This window comes from Dromiciops gliroides, chromosome 1, assembly GCF_019393635.1.
Source record: "Dromiciops gliroides isolate mDroGli1 chromosome 1, mDroGli1.pri, whole genome shotgun sequence".
Taxonomy (NCBI): domain Eukaryota; kingdom Metazoa; phylum Chordata; class Mammalia; order Microbiotheria; family Microbiotheriidae; genus Dromiciops; species Dromiciops gliroides.
The window spans coordinates 605,213,590-605,234,567 of record NC_057861.1 but is presented as its reverse complement, the minus strand read 5'-3'; the positions used below and the strand labels follow the sequence as shown (position 1 = coordinate 605,234,567).

The window sequence follows — 20,978 nt, the reverse complement described above, 5'->3', positions numbered from 1 at the left end:
TGAAGGGCTAGCACCCCACCTTTGTTATCTTGGACATTATAGACATTTGATATTATAGATATTTGATTGGCTGGAATTGAATTGAATCAAAATAGGATCTTAACTGCTTTCTATATCTTTCTCGCTTTATTCTAGCTGAACAAATGATGTCTTTTGTTACAGTTCAACAGAAAAATAATACTTGATGCTTCCTACAGCGTTCACGATGGGTATATTCCATTTGCATGTTAATGTTACATTATGTATATGTGTATATAAATATATAATTATGCATTGCCGAGACCAAGAGGACCAAATAAGCATTCCACATGGACACACTCAATGCTCTGAATGAGTTTGGCAGCATTTCAGCTAATGCCACATGAAAGCTGGGAGGCCCAAGATGCATTTCTTCTGAAAGCCACTGCAATTAGCAGTCACCCAGACAATGTCATCTAAACTATGTAGACCTAATAAAAAAAAACAGATATAGTTCAGCTCAGCCTCTCTCTGCAAAATTATCATTACTATGTCCAGGAGAAGTTAAGAGAAAAGATCCTAAGTTAACTGCAGTCAATTTGGAAAGCAGCCATCTCTTAAGATTAGTTATATGTTTGACACAGAATTACAGAATTTTGAAATTACAGGAAACTATAGAGATCATCTAAGAAAGGGATACTTTACTGATGGGTCCCCCTTTTGTGTCATGGATCCCCTTTCTGCAGAGTGGTAAAACCTATCAGCCCCTTCTGTGAAATAAAACAGTATTTGTAAAAGGCTTAACACAATGCCTGGCACATCGTAGGTACTTAATAAATGTCAGTTTCTTTCCTTCTATCTCAGAATAATGTTTTTAAGTGCATTTAATAAGTAATAATAATGGTAACTAGCCTTTACATAGTGCTTTAAGGTATATAAAACTCTACAGATTTTATCTCATCTTATCCTTGACAACAATCCTGGGAGGTAGGTGGTATTATTATCCCAATTTTACAGATGAGGAAACTGAGGCAGACAAAGGTTAATCGACATGCTCATGGTCACACAGTTAATCAGTACCTAGGGCCTTCCTGACTCCAGGTTCAGCATTCTATCTACTGTAACACCTAGCTATATGTAGGAATACAAAGGTAATCATTTATATTGAAAGACAGTTCTCTGAAACATGTAAAGATCTACATGAACTGATACAGAATGAAGGAAGCAAGCAGAGGCAAGAAAACAATATACACATCAACTATAACAATGTAAATGGGGAAAAATAATGGCACACTAAAAGTCAATTCGACAAAATTATAAAGATCAAACATGATTTGAATGAAGAGATATGAGAGGACACTCCCAAACTATTCCTTCGTGTAGGTATGAGGTCCACAGATTTTACACATTGCACACATTTTCAGACTTTCTGAATATATCAATCAGTTGCACTGAATTTTTTTTCCTCTCCTAAAAAAATATACTATTTGTCATATGGGATGGCTCCAAAGGAAGGGGAGGTATACATGGGATGCTATAGTGATATAAGAAACAAAACCAATCAACAAAAAATTATTTAAAAAAAAAGAAATAGAGTTATTGAAATAGTTAAAAAAAAAAAAAGTTCTCAGACTCCAGGTTAAAAACTCCTGTTGTAAGATTGTACATATTAGGGGCAGCTAGGTGGTGCAGTAGATAAAGCACCAACCCTGGATTCAGGAGGACCCAAGTTCAAATCCAGCCTTAGACACTTGACACTTACTAGCTGTGTGATCCTGGGCAAATCACGTAACTCTCATTACCCCACAAAAAAAAAAAAAAAAAGATTGTACATCTATAGCAAAAGTGGATATCAGAGGTCATTTTAGTCTAATCTCTTCATTTTACAACTGAGACCTAGGAAAGTTAAGTGAGTTTCTCAAGTTTTCATTGCTAATTAGTTGGCATGACCAGGGACTAGAGCCAGGATCCACTGATTAATGGTCCAGTACTCATTCTATTATATCACATGACCTCTCCACGAAAGCATCAGGCACTAGCTGAGACCTCAAAGAAATGAGAGTTGAGCTTTCATCAACTAAGTGATGACTCTTAAAGAGCAGGGGGGCAGCTAGGTGGTACAGTGGATAAAGCACCAGCCCTGGATTCAGGAGTACCTGAGTTCAAATTCAGCCTCAGACACTTGACACGTACTAGCTATGTGACCCTGGGCAAGTCACTTAACCCCCATTGCCCCACAAAAAACAAAGATATTTAATGTATCACATTTCTCCCACATGTTCACTTCCTATGCTGTGGAATCATGGTAAAGCCATGCCAAGTCAATGGCAGCCAAGGGCAAGTTCTAATAGGCTTTTATGAAGCATTAAGGGGTTCAAGGATGCCTTTGGCCATGAGCTGCTTACTCATCATCTCAAGATCAGTCTAGGTTAGCTCAAAGAGACTCGTTGCAGAGGGTTGGCTACTAAGACTTGAGTTTTTCATCTATCTCAAACCACGAAGACTTCCCATTAAGATATGGAAGAAATTTTTAAGAATAAGTATGCCCGGGGGCAGCTAGGTGGCGCAGTGGATAGAGCACTGGCCCTGGAGTCAGGAGGACCTGAGTTCAAAGCCAGCCTCAGACACTTAACACTTACTAGCTGTGTGACCTTGAGCAAGTCACTTAACCCCAATTGCCTCACCAAAAAAAAAAAAAAAAAGATTAAGTATGCCCTTCTTCACCTATAGGACATGCCCACAAAAATGAAATCACAAATCACAATATGAAGTAACGATTAAAGGGGACCAACAGAATGAGTTGTTAAAGGAAAAAGTGGGGTGTTTGTGAATATAAATCGGATCTCTTGGACTTTTATAACCTCTAAAGGTTAGAGGGTTTTCTAACTATTTGTAAGATTAGTATGTGGCCTCATTTCCATGTATTAGCTTAAAGCACATTCTGTTGAATAATGACTTAGGTGAGAGAAGGATCCAAGGGCCTTTGGTTTCCTCATTTAGCAGAATGTGCACTGGCTTTGAAGTCAGAGGACCTAAGTTCACATCAGTTATGTTAGCATCTAAATGACCTTCAGTGAGGCACTTGACCTGACGGGGCCTGAAATTCTTCATTTGTAAAAATAAGGGAGTTTGAGGAGATGATCTCGACAGTCCCTTCCGGGTCTAGGCTATGATCTATGACAAGGCAATGAATTAATACTCTGCCTTGAAACAGGATGAGGGTTCTATAAACATTCTTGTTAAATAACTTGAAGAAAAGTGCTCCAGCTGTCTCTTAGCCCACTAGAGGGTTGAATTAATACTTAATAAAAACAGATTAAATCCCAAAGCAACAAACCTAAGAAATTGTTCAATTTTTTTGGGGGGGGGGCTCATCCCGGAATTTAGTTATCTAGATTTTTTTTTTTGGTGAGGCAATTGGGGTTAAGTGGCTTGCCCAGGGTCAGGCAGCTAGTAATTGTTAAGTGTCTGAGGCCGGATTTGAACTCAGGTCCTCCTGAATCCAGGGCTGGTGCTCTATCCACTGCACCACCTAGCTGCTCCTAGATTTTTTTTTTTAATAAATAGATACTGCATTGGCCCTGGCTTGGATATCTGCTTATTCTACTATGCAGAGATTTGTTATTATAATGCTAATGTTGAAACATGATTTAACCCTGCATGGTTGCTGGGTTGTTTTTTTAATCCTTCAGTGATAAGGGGAAAATAATAAGGAATTAAATTCAGAAGAGATTTCTGAAAAGAAGAGGCATATTCAAGGCTTAGAGTTAGCTATCATAGAACCAATTCAATTTAACAAGTTTTTATTAAATTGTTGTTGTCATTAAGTTGTGTCAGACTCTTCATGGACCATACTGTCCATGGGGTTTTCTTGGCACAGATACTGCAGTGATTTGCTTCTCCAGCAGATTAAAGCAAACAGAGGTTAAGTGACTTGCCCAAGGTCACATAAGTTACTAAGTGTCTGAAGCCAGATTTGAACTCTGGTCTTCTTGACTCCAGGCCCAGCATTCTATCCACTGAACCACCTAACTGCCTCCTCTATTAAACATAACACTATACCATCACAGGCAGTGAGAGATAGAGAGCTGGTTTCAGAGTAGAAGAGCTAGGTTCAAGATCTACCATTTCTGATACACAGAGAGAGAGAGAATTTTAGAGGAAGAATGTAGTTTAGAGATCACCGTATCCCACCCTTCCATTCTAAAGATATGGAAACTGACAGAAGCCCAAAGGTTCAACATTACTTACCACGACAATACAACTGGTTCTCATCAGAGTCATTAGAGTACCCTAGTCTCCTGACTTTTTAATCTATTTCTTTTTGTTACCCCCATCCTACTCCTTTTATTTGTAGTTAAAGAAATAGGCTAGAGGGGCAGCTAGGTGGCACAGTGGATAAAGCACCGGCCCTGGATTCAGGAGGACCTGAGTTCAAATCTGGCCTCAGATGCTTGACACCAGATGTATGACCCTGGGCAAGTCACTTAACCCCTCATTGTCCCGCAAAAAAAAAAAGAAAGAAAGAAAGAAAAGAAAAAGAAATAGGCTAAAAGCCCTCTCCTGGAGCAAGGATTATTTAAATGATCAATAAAATATTTACTGAGTTGCTATAATGATGTCTGTCACTATGTTAAGTTTCCTATTCAACTACAAATCCAAATTCCCAGCAATGCCCATGGCATAAAAGGAGTGCCAAGTAGGAGACCTCAAGTGGAAGGACAAATAGGTATTTATCATTTAATATTCCTTCTTCAGCTCTCTTAATATGCTCTTGCTCCCTATTCCATCAATCAATCAAAAGCATATATTAAGTGTCTATTATATGCTAGGTCCTGAGCTATGCCATGGGTATATATGGGTATACAAAGAAGAAAACAATCCTTGTTTTCAAGGATCTTCCATCCTAATAAGGGTGACAGGCATATAAGTATTTTACAGATAGATAGATACACAGAGAAATATGGATAGATCTCTAAGTATACAAGTATTATATATACATAGACAAACATTACCCAGTAAACATAAAGTCATTTCAGAGGGAAAGCACTAGCAATTCGGGTAAGATAAGGAACCATTCAGAAGGGGTTGTTGAAGACGAGTCTTAAAGAAAGACAAAGATTCTGAGACTGGTTTGAGGAAAGAGGACATCCTAAACCACAAGGATGGGAGATTCAGTACCATAGTAAGAGAGAGGCAGGCCAGTTTGGCTGGATCTCAGAAAGCAGTCTAGATAGAAATCAATAAGTCTAAAGGTTGAGGGGAGGTTGCACACAGCCTTAAAAACTAAACAGAAGTTTGCAATTTTTTTTTTTGCTCTGAGAAGAAATAAGGAACCATGGAAATTGATTGAGATGGGAAGTAAAATGATCAGATCGAGGTTTGAGAAAACCAGTTTGGCAGTCGCGGGGAGAGCGGTCCAGAGGGAGGAAATGTTGAGACAGGAAGACCAATTAGAAGGTTGTTGCAATGATCTAGGCAAGAAGGGATGAGAGCCTGAGGTATGGTACCTGTGTGAGAGATGCTGGGGAAACAGTGTTGGAGTTTTCCCTTCAAACACTGACCTTTGGAAATTCTTCCTCTTAGCCACATCTCAACCTCTACTTTCTCCCCTAGGCTTGTTCCCCTAGAAGTTACTATTTTTTGTTGTTGATGTTCAGTCAGGTCTGATTCTTTGTGACCCCATTGGAGGTTTTCTTGGCAAAGATGTTGGAATGGTTTACCGTTTCCTTCTGTAGCTCATTTTACAGATGAGGAAACTGAGACAAACAGGGATAAATGACTTGCCCAGGGTCACACAGCTAGTAAGTGCCTACGGCCAGATTTGAACTCAAGAACATAAGTCTTCCTGACTCCAGGCCCAGGACACTTTCCACTGCCAACACCTAGCTCCCCTAGAAGTTACACCACTGTACAAATCATGGGGAACTGCTGACTTTTTCCAACACTTAGACTAAACATTCACAATCAAAGGAAAATGTTTACAGAATCAGCACTTTTGATCCAATGAAAAACATACCACAGTATTCGCAATTATACACACCACCTAGTAACTAACCATGATGCTTCCCGATGAATATGCCCACTAAGTTGTTTCCCTTTAAAAATTATTCATTGCCAAAGTGCCTCCTCAACAACAAACCTCTTGAAATGAGCATTTTTAAAAGCTACTCACTCTTTGGCTACATAAGCAAACAAACTGCATTCCTGATCCTACATTAATCTATGATGTGTCTGGATGAAAAGATCAGTAACAAAAATAGGGCCAAATCACCAGTTCAACCACTTGAGAGTTGAAGGGACCTTGGACATCATCTAAATAAGAAATTCTTGACATGGAGTCAGTGAAATTGCTAGGAATGCTCTACCACAGATCCACGTGAACATTTGGAGAGGAGATGGCTCTAAATTTGCACATCTCAACAGGTACAAAGTTGAAAGGCCAAAAGGAAGGATCCCTTTGAAAGACAGTACCCAGGGGGCAGCTAGATGGCACAGTGGATGAAGCACCGGCCCTGGATTCAGGAGGACCTGAGTTCAAATCCGGCCTCAGACACTTGACACTAGCTATGTGACCCTGAGCAAGTCACTTAACCCTCATTGCCCCACCAAAAAAGAAAAAAAGAAAGAGCACCCAGGGAGGAAAAACTTGGTGTTTTATCCTCCCTGACTCTGACTTAGAGAGCTATTCCTAGACCTTTGGCCCAGCAGTTCAATCCTGACACTCAGCAAAAGATTGAATTCTGGAGAAAAAGATGTTGGGGGGGGAGGGGGCGGGAAGGGGGGATCAAATGAGAAGCATTGATTAAACACCTACTAAGTGCCAAGCACTGTGCTAAATACTGGAGTGACAAAGAAGTTGATACAGTCCCTGCCCTCAACCAGCTCACAGTCTAATGGAGGAGACAATAGGCAAACAACTAAATACAGCCAAAACATATACAGGATAAGCTGGAATCTCTGAGGGAAGGCAGGAAAGGCCTGCTATAAAAGATGGGATTCTAGCTGACGCTAGAGGGAAGACGGAAGTCAGAGGTGAGGAGGGAGAGAGTTCCAGGCTTGGATTAGGGTCAACGAAGACACACAGCAGGTAGATAAAAGTGTCTTGGGAAAGAAACAGTACAGAGACCAATGTCACCGGGTCCCAGAGGATGAAGAGGAATGGGGAAAGGAGGGGATAAGATAAATCTGAACCCAAGTTCTTTCTGGTCAAATCACTTTTTGTTTCTCTCAGCCTCAGTTTTTTCATCTGTGAAACAGGCATAATAATACCTATCCTAACTACTTCCTGTGGTCATTATGAAACCCATATGAGATAATTGCACATAAAGCGTTTTCCAAACTTTCCAGTGCTATATAAATGTCAGCTATTATTATTGCTTCCTCTTGGCACTTATAAACTCCAAGCTCCCAAGGGCCAAAATTATATCTTATTCATCTTGGCAGCCTCCTTCAACCCTTGTCCGGGGCCCTGCACAGAACTAGTGTTAAATGTTTACTGAATTGAACTGAAAATCTCATGCACTAAATAACTAAGGGCCCTTATGGACGATTTCATGTTGATCCTTGCTCTTTTCAGCAATGTGGAGAAGTGGGGAGGGCAGCCTAGTGGGGGCCCTAGACCAGGGCTTCTTAAACTTTTTCCACTTGAGAGATTTTTACACAACCCGGGTTATATAGGTATATGTATACATAACCTTTTACTGTTGCCAAATTTTTTGTGACCCCTACATTCAGTTATGTGACCCCATATGGGGTCATGACCCACAGTTTAAGAAGCTAGGCCTTAAGGGGAAGCTGGGTGGTGCAGAGGATAAAGCACTGGCTCTGGATTCAGGAGGACCTGAGTTCAAAGCCAGCCTCAGATACTTGACACTTACTAGCTGTGTGACCCTGGGCAAGTCACTTAACCCTCATTGCCCAGGAAAAAAAGAAGAAGAACCACAATAAAATTTTTCATTCTTTAAGAATTATCCATTCTTGAAAAGAGATCATTAGGAAACCCTAAAAAAACTCATCACCATCATTTCTCCAATTGCTTTACCCAACCTCATCCACTTATATCACCAGTTTTCAACGTTAATTTTTCCTTTTAAAAAATGCTTCCAACAATAGCTCTCGGGTTTCCAGAAATCCCCAGGTCACCTCTGAGATCTATATACCCACCACCACCATACTTTGTCCCAGTTCATCACCTAGCTTTCCTCCCAGCCTCCAGAACCTAGTTCATAGGAGCTCATTTAAATAAATTGTACATTTAAAAAACCCAGGGTGCTCACACTCACACACACACACACACACACACACACAAAGGGAGTGAGAATTGCAAGGATATTACTGTCCCTTGTGCCACCGTGCAGGGCAGTTCAATTTTCCACACTCATTAGAGCTAACTCAGCAACAGCCCTACCACGGTGACTGACTTCCTTCACTGTGAACGACAGTAAGTAGTGAAACATGTGTCTGCAATCCCCTGCTGTTCCTGGGCAGCCTCCAGCATCAGGTGCAAAATCAGTGAGAGGTTCCTGATACTGAGGGTTATTAAACCCTGGAATAGGTCCCTAAAAGAGGCTGGAAGGCATCTTAGCAAACATTTTACAAATGAGGGAACTGAGGCTTGGAAAAGTCAAATGACTTGTCCAAGGTCACAGAGTCGGGCAGCCATCTCAAAGTCAGGTCTTCTGGCTTCTAGTTCAGTGTTCTTTCCCCTTCCTAAAAAAAATAAATAAATAAAGAGATGGAAGGGGGAGCTTTTCATTCTTTACAGACGAGAATCAAAGTGGACCTTCGTTCAAAAGGAAGAGGATAACATATAAAAATTTGTCTCCCAAACCTGTGATTCTATGAAAAAGAAAAAAAAAAAACAAGGAAACGAAATTTTTAAACCCTCCCAGGCCCTTCTAATAAGAAAAAACTTGTTCTTCTTCAGACCAAAAGAAAAAAAAAAACACAAAACACAAAAGCCTTTTCTTTGTTTAGTTCAAACAAATGGAAACTTGGGGGACTTCTGATTCTCTGACAGTGACTTTTTTTATTTTTTTTTATTTAATTTAATTTTTTTCCAATTACATGTAAAGATTTTTTTTTTGAGTTCCAAATTTTTCTCCCATGCTTTCTTCCCTACCCCTTCCTGAGGCCAACAAGCAATGTGATATATATAGGTTTATACATTACAGTCACGTTAAACATATTTCCACATTAGTCTGACAGTGACCTGTTACTCCAAGGGTGTTGGAAATTCTCAAAGCATTTTTGTGTTTTTGTGATCTTAAAGCATAATTGTGATTCACTATGATTATTCTTAATATGTCATACACAGATTTTCTGAGAGAGGAACGTAACCCAAAGATATATGGTGGCCAGATTTTCTAAACCAGAAATCAGGATAAGTGATCTAATGCTTTTTAGAACCCTGTTAGAAAGGCTTCTGTTGAAATCAGGATTATTCTAAAATATCCTGAAGGTATGGCTGTAATACCCTAAGTAATACCCTAAAGATGAAGAATGAGCCCTAGCAACTCTAAAAAAAAATTGTAAACAAACAGCAGTCTTTGACCTAAAATGCTATTGCCTCATTTTCCAAACTCTTCTGCAATGAGAATCTTTATTCTTTGTTGGCTCCCAGGGCAGCAGGAGTATAAATATAGGCCCTGCTTGATGTATTCAGCTAAAGTCAAGGAAGACTTATGGCCTTTAAAGAATGTTTTAGCCCTTATTAGAGTAGGGGAAAAGAGGGTTAAAAGAGCAGAGAATTCTTATCAGTTCTTTCAGAAACAGTCCCCAAATAGTTGTGTTTTCAACAGCTGCCTTGCCTTAAATCATGTGCTCCCCATTGTACAACTTAAAGCAAAATGCAGAAATTTAATCTAGCGGCGATGATCACCCATCTTTGTGCAGAGTCGGTGGTACCATAAAAACTACATATTCTGCTGGTGCCTTTATTATTTATGAATATTACACTGAAAGCCAGACTCCTCCAGGGGAATCAGGAGTGGCAAACTGGACTCAGAGATTAAAGCCATTGTAGGCTTTCGCTTTTTAAAGCCAGCCACTCTTCTGGTACAAAGTAGCGTGACAGTTCACACAAGAAAACGGAGAAATGCTCGCTCTTTCATTCAGCATGTGCCCCGCACACCATAAATGGGTTTGAATGGAGTTGGTTGTTTTGTGTTTTCAGAGTCCCTGCCGTGTACATCAGCATTGGGTAAGGACAGAAAGAGGGGAATCCCTGAGAAGGAGGCGATCTTAAAAAGTGCGGCAAATGATGCCTAGGAAGGGGCAGGGTTCTCGGGGCGTGGAGTGGGCACCCTTAATGGAATAGAGTCAGGCTGGGCAGAGGTGTGCGTGCACACACACACACACACACGCGCGCGCACACACACACACACACACACATATACACACATATATCATGGGGCCTTATAAGCCAAAAATGCACCTTGGTCCTGAGGCTGCCTCTTTTCAAACTTCAACCAGAAAGAACTAACAGCACAACTATGCAAAACGGAGCTTCTTCCCTCACCCCACCCCCTACCCCCACCCCGCGGCATCCAAGCTTCCCTGGGCTCCTTGGCGGCAGCATCAAACACTCCTTTCGCAGAAACACCCTGACGTGACAGCTCCTCTTTTAGCAACAGAAGCGGCGTGCTCCCCCGCACCCTTCCCAGCCTGGAAGGAGAGTCTGGAGCTCCCGGGGCTGCCCAGGCGGGCGGGCGGGCGCACACCCTCCCCACTCCGGGGGAAACTTCGCCGCTGTGCGTGCACCCCAGTAGTAAACTGTGCCGGGAGGGCGAGTGGGGGCTCGGGGCCAGAGACTGGGAGCGGCTTGGCTGGGAGCACCGAAGCACGGGTGTAAGGTGCACGGTGCACGGTGCACGGTGCACGGTCCACCGGCGTTCAAGGGAGGCTGGGGAAGGGCGAGTTGGGAGTTAAGTTCAAGTGCACAGGGAAGAATGCCCCTTTCCCAGGCTGCTCGACAGCCCCCTGCCCGCGTTCAAGGAAGCCCACAGAGAGGAGGCGGGGGGGGGGGCAGAGAAGGGAGCCTGGGTGAATGAAAGTGCACCCTCCTGGCTGGCTGGGAGAGGAAGAGTAAGGGGGGGGGCGATGCACGAGATGTCTGTGCTTCTGGAGGAAGGGGCGCGTCCAGGTGTCAGTAGGAAGGGATTAAAGGGTGGAGGGGCCGAGGTGGACAGGGAGGGTCGTGCCACATGTACGGCAGTCAGTGCCCTGACTCCGGATCTCCCGACTATGCTCCCTCATTCGAGGATGGGCAAGTGTAACTCCAGCAAGGAAATCACCCCCTCCCCGTTGCTTCCCCTTTTCCGTCTCCTCCTCCCCTAGCCCTTAGCCCACCGCCCAGCCGGCCGCACTCCCACCGCCCTCACCTGGATCTGGCAGGAGATTTCGGAATCGTCCAGCAGCCGGATGGTACATTTCATCTCCTGGCTGAGCGATTTGATGCTCGAGCTCCGAAAGCGGATCATTTTCATCGTCCTCCTGCCTCCCCGCACACAGTGGCAGGAGGCGAACATACACCGCGGCCCCGGGGAGCGGGAAACCTCCGGGAGACACCCACGCGGGCTGCCCGCCGAGCAGCAGCGGCAGCGGCAGAGGCAGCGGCAGCGGCCGGAGGATGGGGCCGCGATCAGCCCCGGGGAGGCGGCGGCGGCGGCGGCGGCGGCGGCGGCAGCGGGAGAGGCTGCCGCTGGCCAGACATGCTGGTAGTGAGAGCGATGGCTGGTGATTCCCTCCCTCCCGCCCTGCTTCCCCCGCCTCCACCCCCCCGGCTCCCAGTCCCTTCCTTCTCTCCTCTCGCCAAAGAGAACCCGGGCTGGTGACGCCGTCCCCGAAACACACACACACACACTGGCAAGGAGAAAGAGAGGGTGGGGGGTGGTGGAGGGTTCTGGGGATGGAGCCGGGGAGAGAGAGAGAAGGGGAGGGAGGGAGGGAGAGAGAGAGAGAGAGAGAGAGAGAGAGAGAGAGAGAGAGAGAGAGAGAGAGAGAGAGAGAGAGAGATCGAGATCCCTGTCTGTAATGCTGTTGCTGCTGCTGCGTCAAGCTTTGCTCTGCTGTCTCCTGCTTAGCTTTAGCTTCCCTCCCTCCCCCAGCCAGCCTGTCTCCCTGCCTGTTTTCTCAGCATAACCTCCTCTTTTCTCTCTCTCTCTCTCTCTCTCTCTCTCTCTCTCTCTCTCTCTCTCTCTCTCTCCTATCTCCTCTTCGTCGTTCTTCTTCTTCGTCGTCGTTCTTCTTCTCCTCCTCCTCCTCCTTCTCCTTCTTCTTCCTCACTCTCTTCCTCCTCTCCCCCCCCCCGCCTTTTTCTTCTATACAAGATCTGATACACTTCACTCCATCCTGCTACAGAAGACTGAACTGAAGGGGAGTTGAAACACACAAATTCTCCAGACAACAGGCAGACAGACTCTGCTGGGATATGAGGTTTCCTCCAAAGTTAAGAGTTGCGTAAGGTCAAAGGTCATGGACAAAGTTGCCCAAATAGCAACATTATGCTGGGGGGAAAAGGATGTGAATTAAGTGTATTAAGACAACATTTGTCCATGGAGGCAGCTGCGGGGTGCAGCAGGCAATTTATCCCTCAGACACTTATTAGCTGTGTGACCCTGGGGAAAACACTTAACTTTTCCCATACATAGTTTTCTCATCTGTAAAATGAAAGGGTTAGACAATATAGCCTTCAAGGCCCTTCCATCTCCAAATCCATGCTCCTTTAAGAAATAATGCTGGGGGAAGCTAGGTGGCGAAGTGGATGGAGAACCGGCCTTGGATTCAGGAGGACCTGAGTTCAAATCCAGCCTCAGACACTTGACACTTACTAGCTGTGTGACCCTGGGCAAGTCACTTAACCCCAATTGCTTCACCAAAAAAAAAAAGAAAGAAAGAATGCTGAGGGGGCAGCTAGGTGGCGCAGTGGATAAAGCACCAGCCCTGGATTCAGGAGGACCTGAGTTCAAATCCAGCCTCAGACACTTGACACTTACTAGGTTGTGTGACCGTGGGCAAGTCACTTAACCCTCATTGCCCTGCAAAAAAAGAAAAAAGAAAAGAAAAAGAAAAAAAATAATGTCTGGTATCCCCAGCATCTAACAAAGTGCCTGATGAACATTGCTTGACGGATTGGTATATACAATGATTTTAATCGCATTTTTTAATCCTATTCTTACTATCTAAGGCTTTCTTTCCCCCACAGTAGCAAAGTCTTTAGAGTAAATGTATAACTTCCAAAGTAGCCATTTTGAAAGGGACTATGTTCATCATTTGCAAATATAAATAAGATTTGAACTCAGGTCCTCTTACTTCAAAACAAAGTTCTTTCCGTTATACCTTGCTGCCTCTCAACTTTATCCTGTGCTTATGGGAAACCCAAGTCCTTGCTACATGTGTCATCTAGCTATGATCTCTTCCCAAGAGTTCTCTACCCATCACCTTCTGTGTGATTTTTTAAATCGCTATCCTCTTCTTCCAGAATATCTGCCACTCAGCACCTCTTTGAAGAGTACCAAGTATTTATCCAGGCTTCTTCAATCAGATTATGAGAATATTACTTTATGCTGAAGTTGAGTGCATCTATGGTCAGGATCTATAATGGGTAGCATCTCAGATTTGTTATTGTGTTTTGTATTTTTAGGTTCCATGTCCCATTTTGCTAGAAATAGGTGAGAGGAACAAGGAAGAAAAGACCAGTAGCTAGTGCCAGAATCATGTTCCCCATGGGATCTCCTACCTAGATGAAGCCATCTAGCTGTTGGAAGGTTTGTGGTCAGCAGTTTCTATCCCAGAAAGGAAGACTGGGAGATGAATGGGTCGGTGAGTGGATGGATGGATACATACATACATACATACATACATACATATGGTAGATAGATCATAGAGAGATGATAGATAGATAGATTGATTGATTGATAGATAGACTGATAGATGATAGCACAGTGCATAGAGCACCTAGGAAGACCTGAGTTGAAATATGGTCTCAGATACTTACTGTGACCTATGGCAAATTACTTAATTTCTCTCAACCTCAAGTGTCCTCATCTGAAAAATGGAAATAATAATAGCACCTATCTCTAAAGAAGGAGGAGGTAGTGAGGATAAAATGAAATAATATTTGTAAAGCACTTTACAAACCTTAAAGCCTAATATAAATGTTAGCTGTTGTTATATAGTTATAGAGAGGTTTAAGGATGATCAATCTTTTTCTGGGACTTTTAGTACATTTCCTATTGAAGGTGTTTCCTGGGCACATTCAGAAACACCTCCTTGGGAAGGATATTTCCTTTGTCTCATCAATTGGGAATCTTGGTTGGCTCAGGTTGCTTTAGGTCAGAATTATTTTCTTTGTGTGGGGCTGATAAAAAGGAGTCTTCATTCATTTCAGACTTGACCATTTCAGAAATATCAACCGAGAGTTTTCCCTATAAGTTTGGATACCGAGACATGCCCTATATTCGTTTCTATTCTAAAGTTACCAAAGGAAGCACTAGAGTTAGGGACAGGAACCAGTCCTGTGAAGTCATTGATAGAGGAATCTCCTGGGTGAGCCAACTCCCTCTACCAATGCAGGTGGGCCCCTTCTCTGAAATTTATAGTCTTACAGAGCTACCTATAGCATTTAAAGGTTAAGTAATTTGCCCAGGGTTACACTGCCAGTATGTTTCACCGGCAGGACCTGAACCACAGTCTTCCTGACTTCAAATCTAGCTGTTTCTCCACTATTTCACCATGCCTCTGAGACTGATCTCAGTCCAGGTAAGCACAGAACCCTGAGTATGGGGCTATGGATGACCAAAACAAACAAACGGAAAGTCCAAATCCAAAAATATTACAGTCTTGGATGGAAGACAGGTGTTCTCACTTCAGCAAAACAGCCTATGGCTATGCCTAAACAAAATTCTGCCAGAAGTAAGCATAAAACAGATTGCCCTAACAGCCTCGGGGTCTTAACTCCATTCAGTTCATTAACCATGCTCAAAGAACAAATACTTGCAACGGTTGTAGATGTTAAAAAGAATATATTACAGACTCTGAAGGCAATTGAAAAGGAAAACTCCAAAAGGGCTTGAAGCCAATGAACCATGCTTGGAATATGCACAATAGCTCCCAAACTGGCGACCCTGAAGGGGACGTGACTTTTTGGGACATATGAGTTCTTTTGTGCTCTGGCCACATTTGCCTCTCACTGACTGTAGATGCTTTTCCTGTTGTCCTTCATAAATGTAAAATTCCTTGTTGCAATATTTAAACATTGCTGATTGCTAAAAATGAATATGTATTTTCTAGGTTAGCAGATTAGACTGTGCTACAATGAAAGATATTCTCTGTGCTTTGTAACTTCACCAGCAACCACTCTAGTTGTTATGTAAGTAAAGAGTGCTATTAATATAGTGTTTGTTGACTGACTTACTGAATGTGTTGACAGTTTTAATTAGGATAGACACCTCCCCACCAAATTCTATATACAGCCCCCCACATTCCTCTCTCTACTAACATTTCCTCCCCCAGCGCTATCTAAATATTCATCTCACCTCTTCCCTACCCTCATTTCACTCCACATGAATCTCTTTCTGTAGATAGTACCAGAAGTCAGTGTCATCTCATTGTTTATATATCTATACCAATATCAGTGCCGCTAACTCCCTCAGATCCACCCCACACACATTTGCAATGCATAGTGAAAGTGGTATATCTGCCAAGGGCTGGTTTCTCTTAACCAAGGCAAGGCAAAAAATTGAATTAGGTGTCCAGGCATTTCAGGAAATAGTTTTCATATTTCTCTTCATCGACTCAATAGCTTATAAGCAGTTTGACATTTAAAGCCTTCCTTGAATAAATTTCAAGTCACCACCTCAACTACTATGTAGTTCACTGGCCTATGGCAAAAAAAAAAAAAAAATTACATATTACACCTGCTTAACTTGCAGGGGAAAAAAACTGGCCTATTTAAGGCATTGTTATGGGAGTATGCACAAATGTTCCCTTTTTGACCATGAGTAGCCAGCCTGAAGAGCCCAAGGAAGCAGGCCTAGGTGTGACCCAGTGCCAAGGATTGAAAATAATTATAGGAAAAGTCATGGGAAGCAGATGTAGAAAAGATACCATTTAAGGCTTTTTTTTACTGGCAGGGTGGAACCAGTTGGCAGACAGGTAGTTGTTGAAACAAATTATATTTAACTTAATTACTTTCTATATAAACACAGCTTAGACTCTCTTATCCAACAGGCCAATTTCTATACACTAAAAGTAATGAAACTACCCAAATTAGTACCCCAAACAAAAGTTGCAACCCTAAAAAGTGATCTCTTTAATAACAACAATAATTAGTATTCTATGTAATTTTTTTTAGACTTTTTTTTTTTTTTAGTGAGGCAATTGGGGTTAAGTGACTTGCCCAGGGTCACACAGCTAGTGTTAAGTGTCTGAGGCCAGATTTGAACTCAGGTACTCCTGACTCCAGGGCCGGTGCTTTATCCACTGCGCCACCTAGCTGCCCCTATTCTATGTAATTTTAAGTGCTTTACAAGTATCTCATTTTACCCTCACAAAAAGCTTGAGAGGTAGATGCTATTATTACTATCATTTTACAGATGTGGAAACTGAGGTAGACAGAAGTTAAGTGACTTGCCAAGGGACATATGGACTACTAGGTTTTGGAAGCTCAGTTTGAACTCAGGTCTTCCTGACTCCATGTCCAACATCTAGGCACTGTGCCTCCAAGCTACCTATAAATATAGCATTCAATATATATTTTTTGTCTCAGGGAAGAAAAAATATATACTGAAAAATAATTGCAAAAATCGACCAAACAAAAAAATCTTTTTTATATTTTATTGATCATGAAGGAGATTGAAGAGAAAAGAAAAGTCCAAGACCCTGTTTTCTTAATCTTTGTGTCATGGAAGACTACTTGGATAGTTTAGCGAAATCTATGGGTTCCTTCACAAAACAATATTTTTATATTAATAAAATACACAGAACTACAAAGGAAAACAATTATATTGAAATAATAGGGTTTCAATTAATACATCATCAAAAGATATGAACAGGCAGTTTTCAGACAAAGGAATCAAAGCTATTTATAATCAAATGAAAAATGCTTTAGATCACTATTGATCAGAGAAATGCAAATTAAAACAACTCTGGGGGAAGCTAGGTGGCACAGTGGATAAAGTTCTGGCCCTGGATTCAAGAGTACCTGAGCTCAAATCTGACCTCAAACACTTGATACTTACTAGCTGTGTGACCCTAGGCAAGTCACTTAACCCTCATTGCCTCCCCAAAAAAACACCAAAAAAAACAAACCCAAACAACTCTGAGGTATCACCTCACACCTATCAGAGTGGCAAATATAACAAAAAAGGAAAATATTGAATATTGGAGGGGATATAGGAAAACTGAGATGCTAATCCACTGTTGGTGGAGTGGTGAAAAGATCCAGCCATTCTGGAGAACTATTTGGAACTATGCCCAAAGGGCTATAGAATTGTGCATACCCTTTGATCCAGCAATACCACTGCTAGGTTTATATCCCAAAGACATCCCCCAAAAGAGAAAAAGACCTATTTGTACAAAAATATTTATAGCAGCTCTTTTGGTGGTGGCTAAGAATTGGAAATCAAAAAATGCCCATCAATTGGGGAATGGCTAAACAAGCTGTGGTATATGATGGTGATGGAATATTATTGTGCTATAAGAAATGACAAGCAAGATGATTTCAGAAAGGTCTGGAAAGACTTGTATGATGACAAGCAAGATGATTTCAGAAAGGTCTGGAAAGACTTGTATGATGACAAGCAAGATGATTTCAGAAAGGTCTGGAAAGACTTGTATGAACTGATGTATAGTGAAGTGAGGAGAACCAAGAAAATGTCATGAACAGTGACAGCAATATTGTTTGATGAAGAACTGTGAATGACTTAACTATTCTCAGCAATTTAATGATCTAAGATAATCCCAAAGTACTAATGATGAAATATACTATCCACCTTCAAAGAAAGAACTGATATTAATTGAAAACACACTGAAGCATGCTGTTTTTCACTTTATTTCATTTTTTTATTCAAGTTTTCTTATACAAAATGACTAATATGGTAGTTTTATATAAATTCACAGGTATAACCTATATTTGATTGCCAACTGCCTCAGGGAGGGGAGAGGGGAAAGAGGAAAGGAGGGATAAAATTTAAAACTAAAAACTAAATAAAAATGTCATTAAAAAAAAGAAATAGGGTTTTCCCATTGAGGTTCGCAGACTCCCTAAAATCTCTCCCTGGACCCCTTCTGTATCTGTGGACCCCAAATCAAGAACCCCCGTTCTATAGCACAGTCACTTCACTTTTCTGGGCCTCAATTTCCTTATCTAGAAAAGAGGAATAATACTTATGCTACCAATTTAACAGGGCTGTTGTCTAAAACAAGGCAATACATGTGAAAGCTCTGTAACCTATAAAGCACTGTCTAAACAGGGACAGATGGGCATTTGGTAAATGCCTCTCAGACTGCCTGGTGAAGAGGCTACTTCAATTTACAATTCAACTTAACAGTCAATTGCAGTAAAGCTTCAGAATAAACCTGCAAAAAAAATAAAGAATTAGTATTGTTGTAGATGCCGTTCCCTTGGGATGAGAAGGCTGGATGAGATGATAACCTCGAGGTCGCTTCCAGAGCTGAATTCTGTGATCACAGGATCTCACTGCTTTTTTTTTCCCAAAATGCACATATTATGACTAAATCTGTACCTGTGTTGAGTGATCCTGAGGCAAAATTGTGCATTGGACAAATAGAGTTTTCATAGGTGAGCCACCTCCCCAGCAGAGCTTTTAGGTACCAGCATAAGGCCAATACCCTCAAGAAATAAGCAGCCCAGGGGCAGCTAGGTGGCGCAGTGGATAGAGCACCGGCCAGGAGTACCTGAGTTCAAATCCAGCCTCAGACACTTAACACTTACTAGCTGTGTGACCCTGGGCAAGTCACTTAACCCCAATTGCCTCACTAAAAAAAAAAGAAAGAAAGAAAAAAGAAATAAGCAGCCCAGAAAAGGGCTCAATAGGCAAGCCCTCATGCCAGAAGTGCTAGTCCCCCTTGAACACCTCATACCCCACTGCTCATCCACCCTTTGGTGTCCACCTGTCACCCAACTCTCACCTGTGCCTCCAAGAAGCTGTAGCATATGCAGCAGGCACACCTCAGTAAAACCGTCTCTGCAGATGGGCTAAACCAGTCTTCACACCCACTGGGAATTAGAGATGTCTGCCCCAATCTTATGAAGACTTCTCCCAGTGGAATGGGTGGATGAGAACAATTTACTCCAACAGCTATGTAATGCTTAGAGCTTGGGCAGACATAGGAGAAGCCAAAGTCATCCAGTCATCTTGATTTTTGTCCTGCCACTGGACTTCGATGCCTCTGGAAGAGGGAGTGAGACCGATGACTTTGTGCAGCTCTGCCTCCCTTAAATCCAATTCACACACAAGTCAAGACATCACCCATATCCCAACATCGTGATGTCATTGGTTCTCTTCTAAAATGAAGGATGAAAAAAAAATTAAAATAAAATAAAATAAAACGAAGGATAAACAATCCTCACAGGCTTCTACCTGCTCAGGACTCTCTACTAGGAGGCCTTTCTTTGCTCCCCTTCAATCTCTCCCATTAAAGTACTGTTGCCTATCCCATTCCCTTACGGTCCTGTTAGGTAAACTTTTTTTTTTTTTTTAAGTGAGGCAATTGGGGTTAAGTGACTTGCCCAGGGTCACACAGCTAGTAAGTGTTAAGTGTCTGAGGTCGGATTTGAACTCAGGTACTCCTGACTCCAGGGCCGGTGCTCTATCCACTGCGCCACTTAGCTGCCCCCTAGGTAAACTTTTTAATAAACTAACTCATCATAAGGATCATAACAACTTAGTGGACAGAAGAGATATGCAGTATATAGAGTCCTGGACCTAGAGTCAGGAAGACCCAAGTGAAAAACAGATCTCAGAGATTTATTAGCTGAATCACTAGGCAAGTCACTCCTCTGCCTTCCTCAATTTCCTGATCTGTAAAATGAGAATAACACCTACCCCACTACTCTACTGTGAGGATGGAATGAGATAATATTTGTGAAGTTATAAACCTTAAAGCTCTATATAAATGCTAGTGATTATCATCCTGCATTTTCCTGTAACAAAGGAAGAAACCCCCCAGAAGGGCTGTGATGGTGTCATATAGGAAGGATGAAAGATAATAGATGGCTGATCTAACTTGGCAAACAGAAGCACAAGTGGTCACGAGAGAACCAAAGCCCAGTGCTCTGGGGGTTCAGATAGAAATAAGAAAAGTAAAGAGAAGAGATTTACATTTCTCGTATTCTCTGAAACTGGGCTCTCAACAAAACAAAAAGCTGGACCCTAATAAATGAATGGTTTCTATTTTGGGGGGAGGATTAGACAGGGTTGACAGTCAATAGACATTAATTGAGGACCTACTCTGTGCCAGGCATTGTGCTGAAGAGGGCCCCTGATTTCACTGATATAGGGAACTCCAGATGAAGGCAAAAAGGAAACCCCCTCTACCAATGCAAAGAAGTACTTACCACCAACTAGGTTGCCTTAGACCACAGAATTTCATGGTGCACTGGGAGGTCAAGTCATTTGCCCAGGGTCCCATAGTCATTATGTCAGAGATAGTATTTGACCTCAGGTCTTCCTGATGGGAGCCCACTTTTTATCTACTAAGTCATGGTGTCTCTAGGGTTTCTCTGTTATCCTCTCATGAAGCAATCTATCAAAAAGGACTCTCTAAGCATCTACAGTGTACTAGGTGCTAGGGTGCAAAGACAAAGAATGAAACAATCTCTGTCCTCAAGCAATTTACATTCTTTGGTGGGAGACTATGTGTAAATACATAAGTATATAGAAAATAAACAGTTAGGGACAGACAGCCACTGGGGATCATAAGATAATAGATTTATGGAAGGGGTCTTAGAGGCCATCTAGACTAACCCCCTCATTTTATAAAGAAGGAAACTG

At 42.2% G+C, this 20,978-nt stretch overlaps 1 protein-coding gene across 1 annotated transcript in view; it reads right to left on the bottom strand.

Moving 5' to 3' along the window:
• Window positions 1-11,666, bottom strand: part of FRMD3 (FERM domain containing 3) — a 350,587-nt gene extending 338,921 nt beyond the window's left edge. Inside the window, exon 1 of the mRNA XM_043977037.1 lies at window positions 11,343-11,666. Within this exon, the coding sequence (XP_043832972.1) occupies window positions 11,343-11,489 (147 nt within the window). The 5' untranslated portion in view covers window positions 11,490-11,666. The remainder of the gene's footprint in view (window positions 1-11,342) is intronic.
• Between the last annotated feature and the right edge of the window lie 9,312 nt (window positions 11,667-20,978).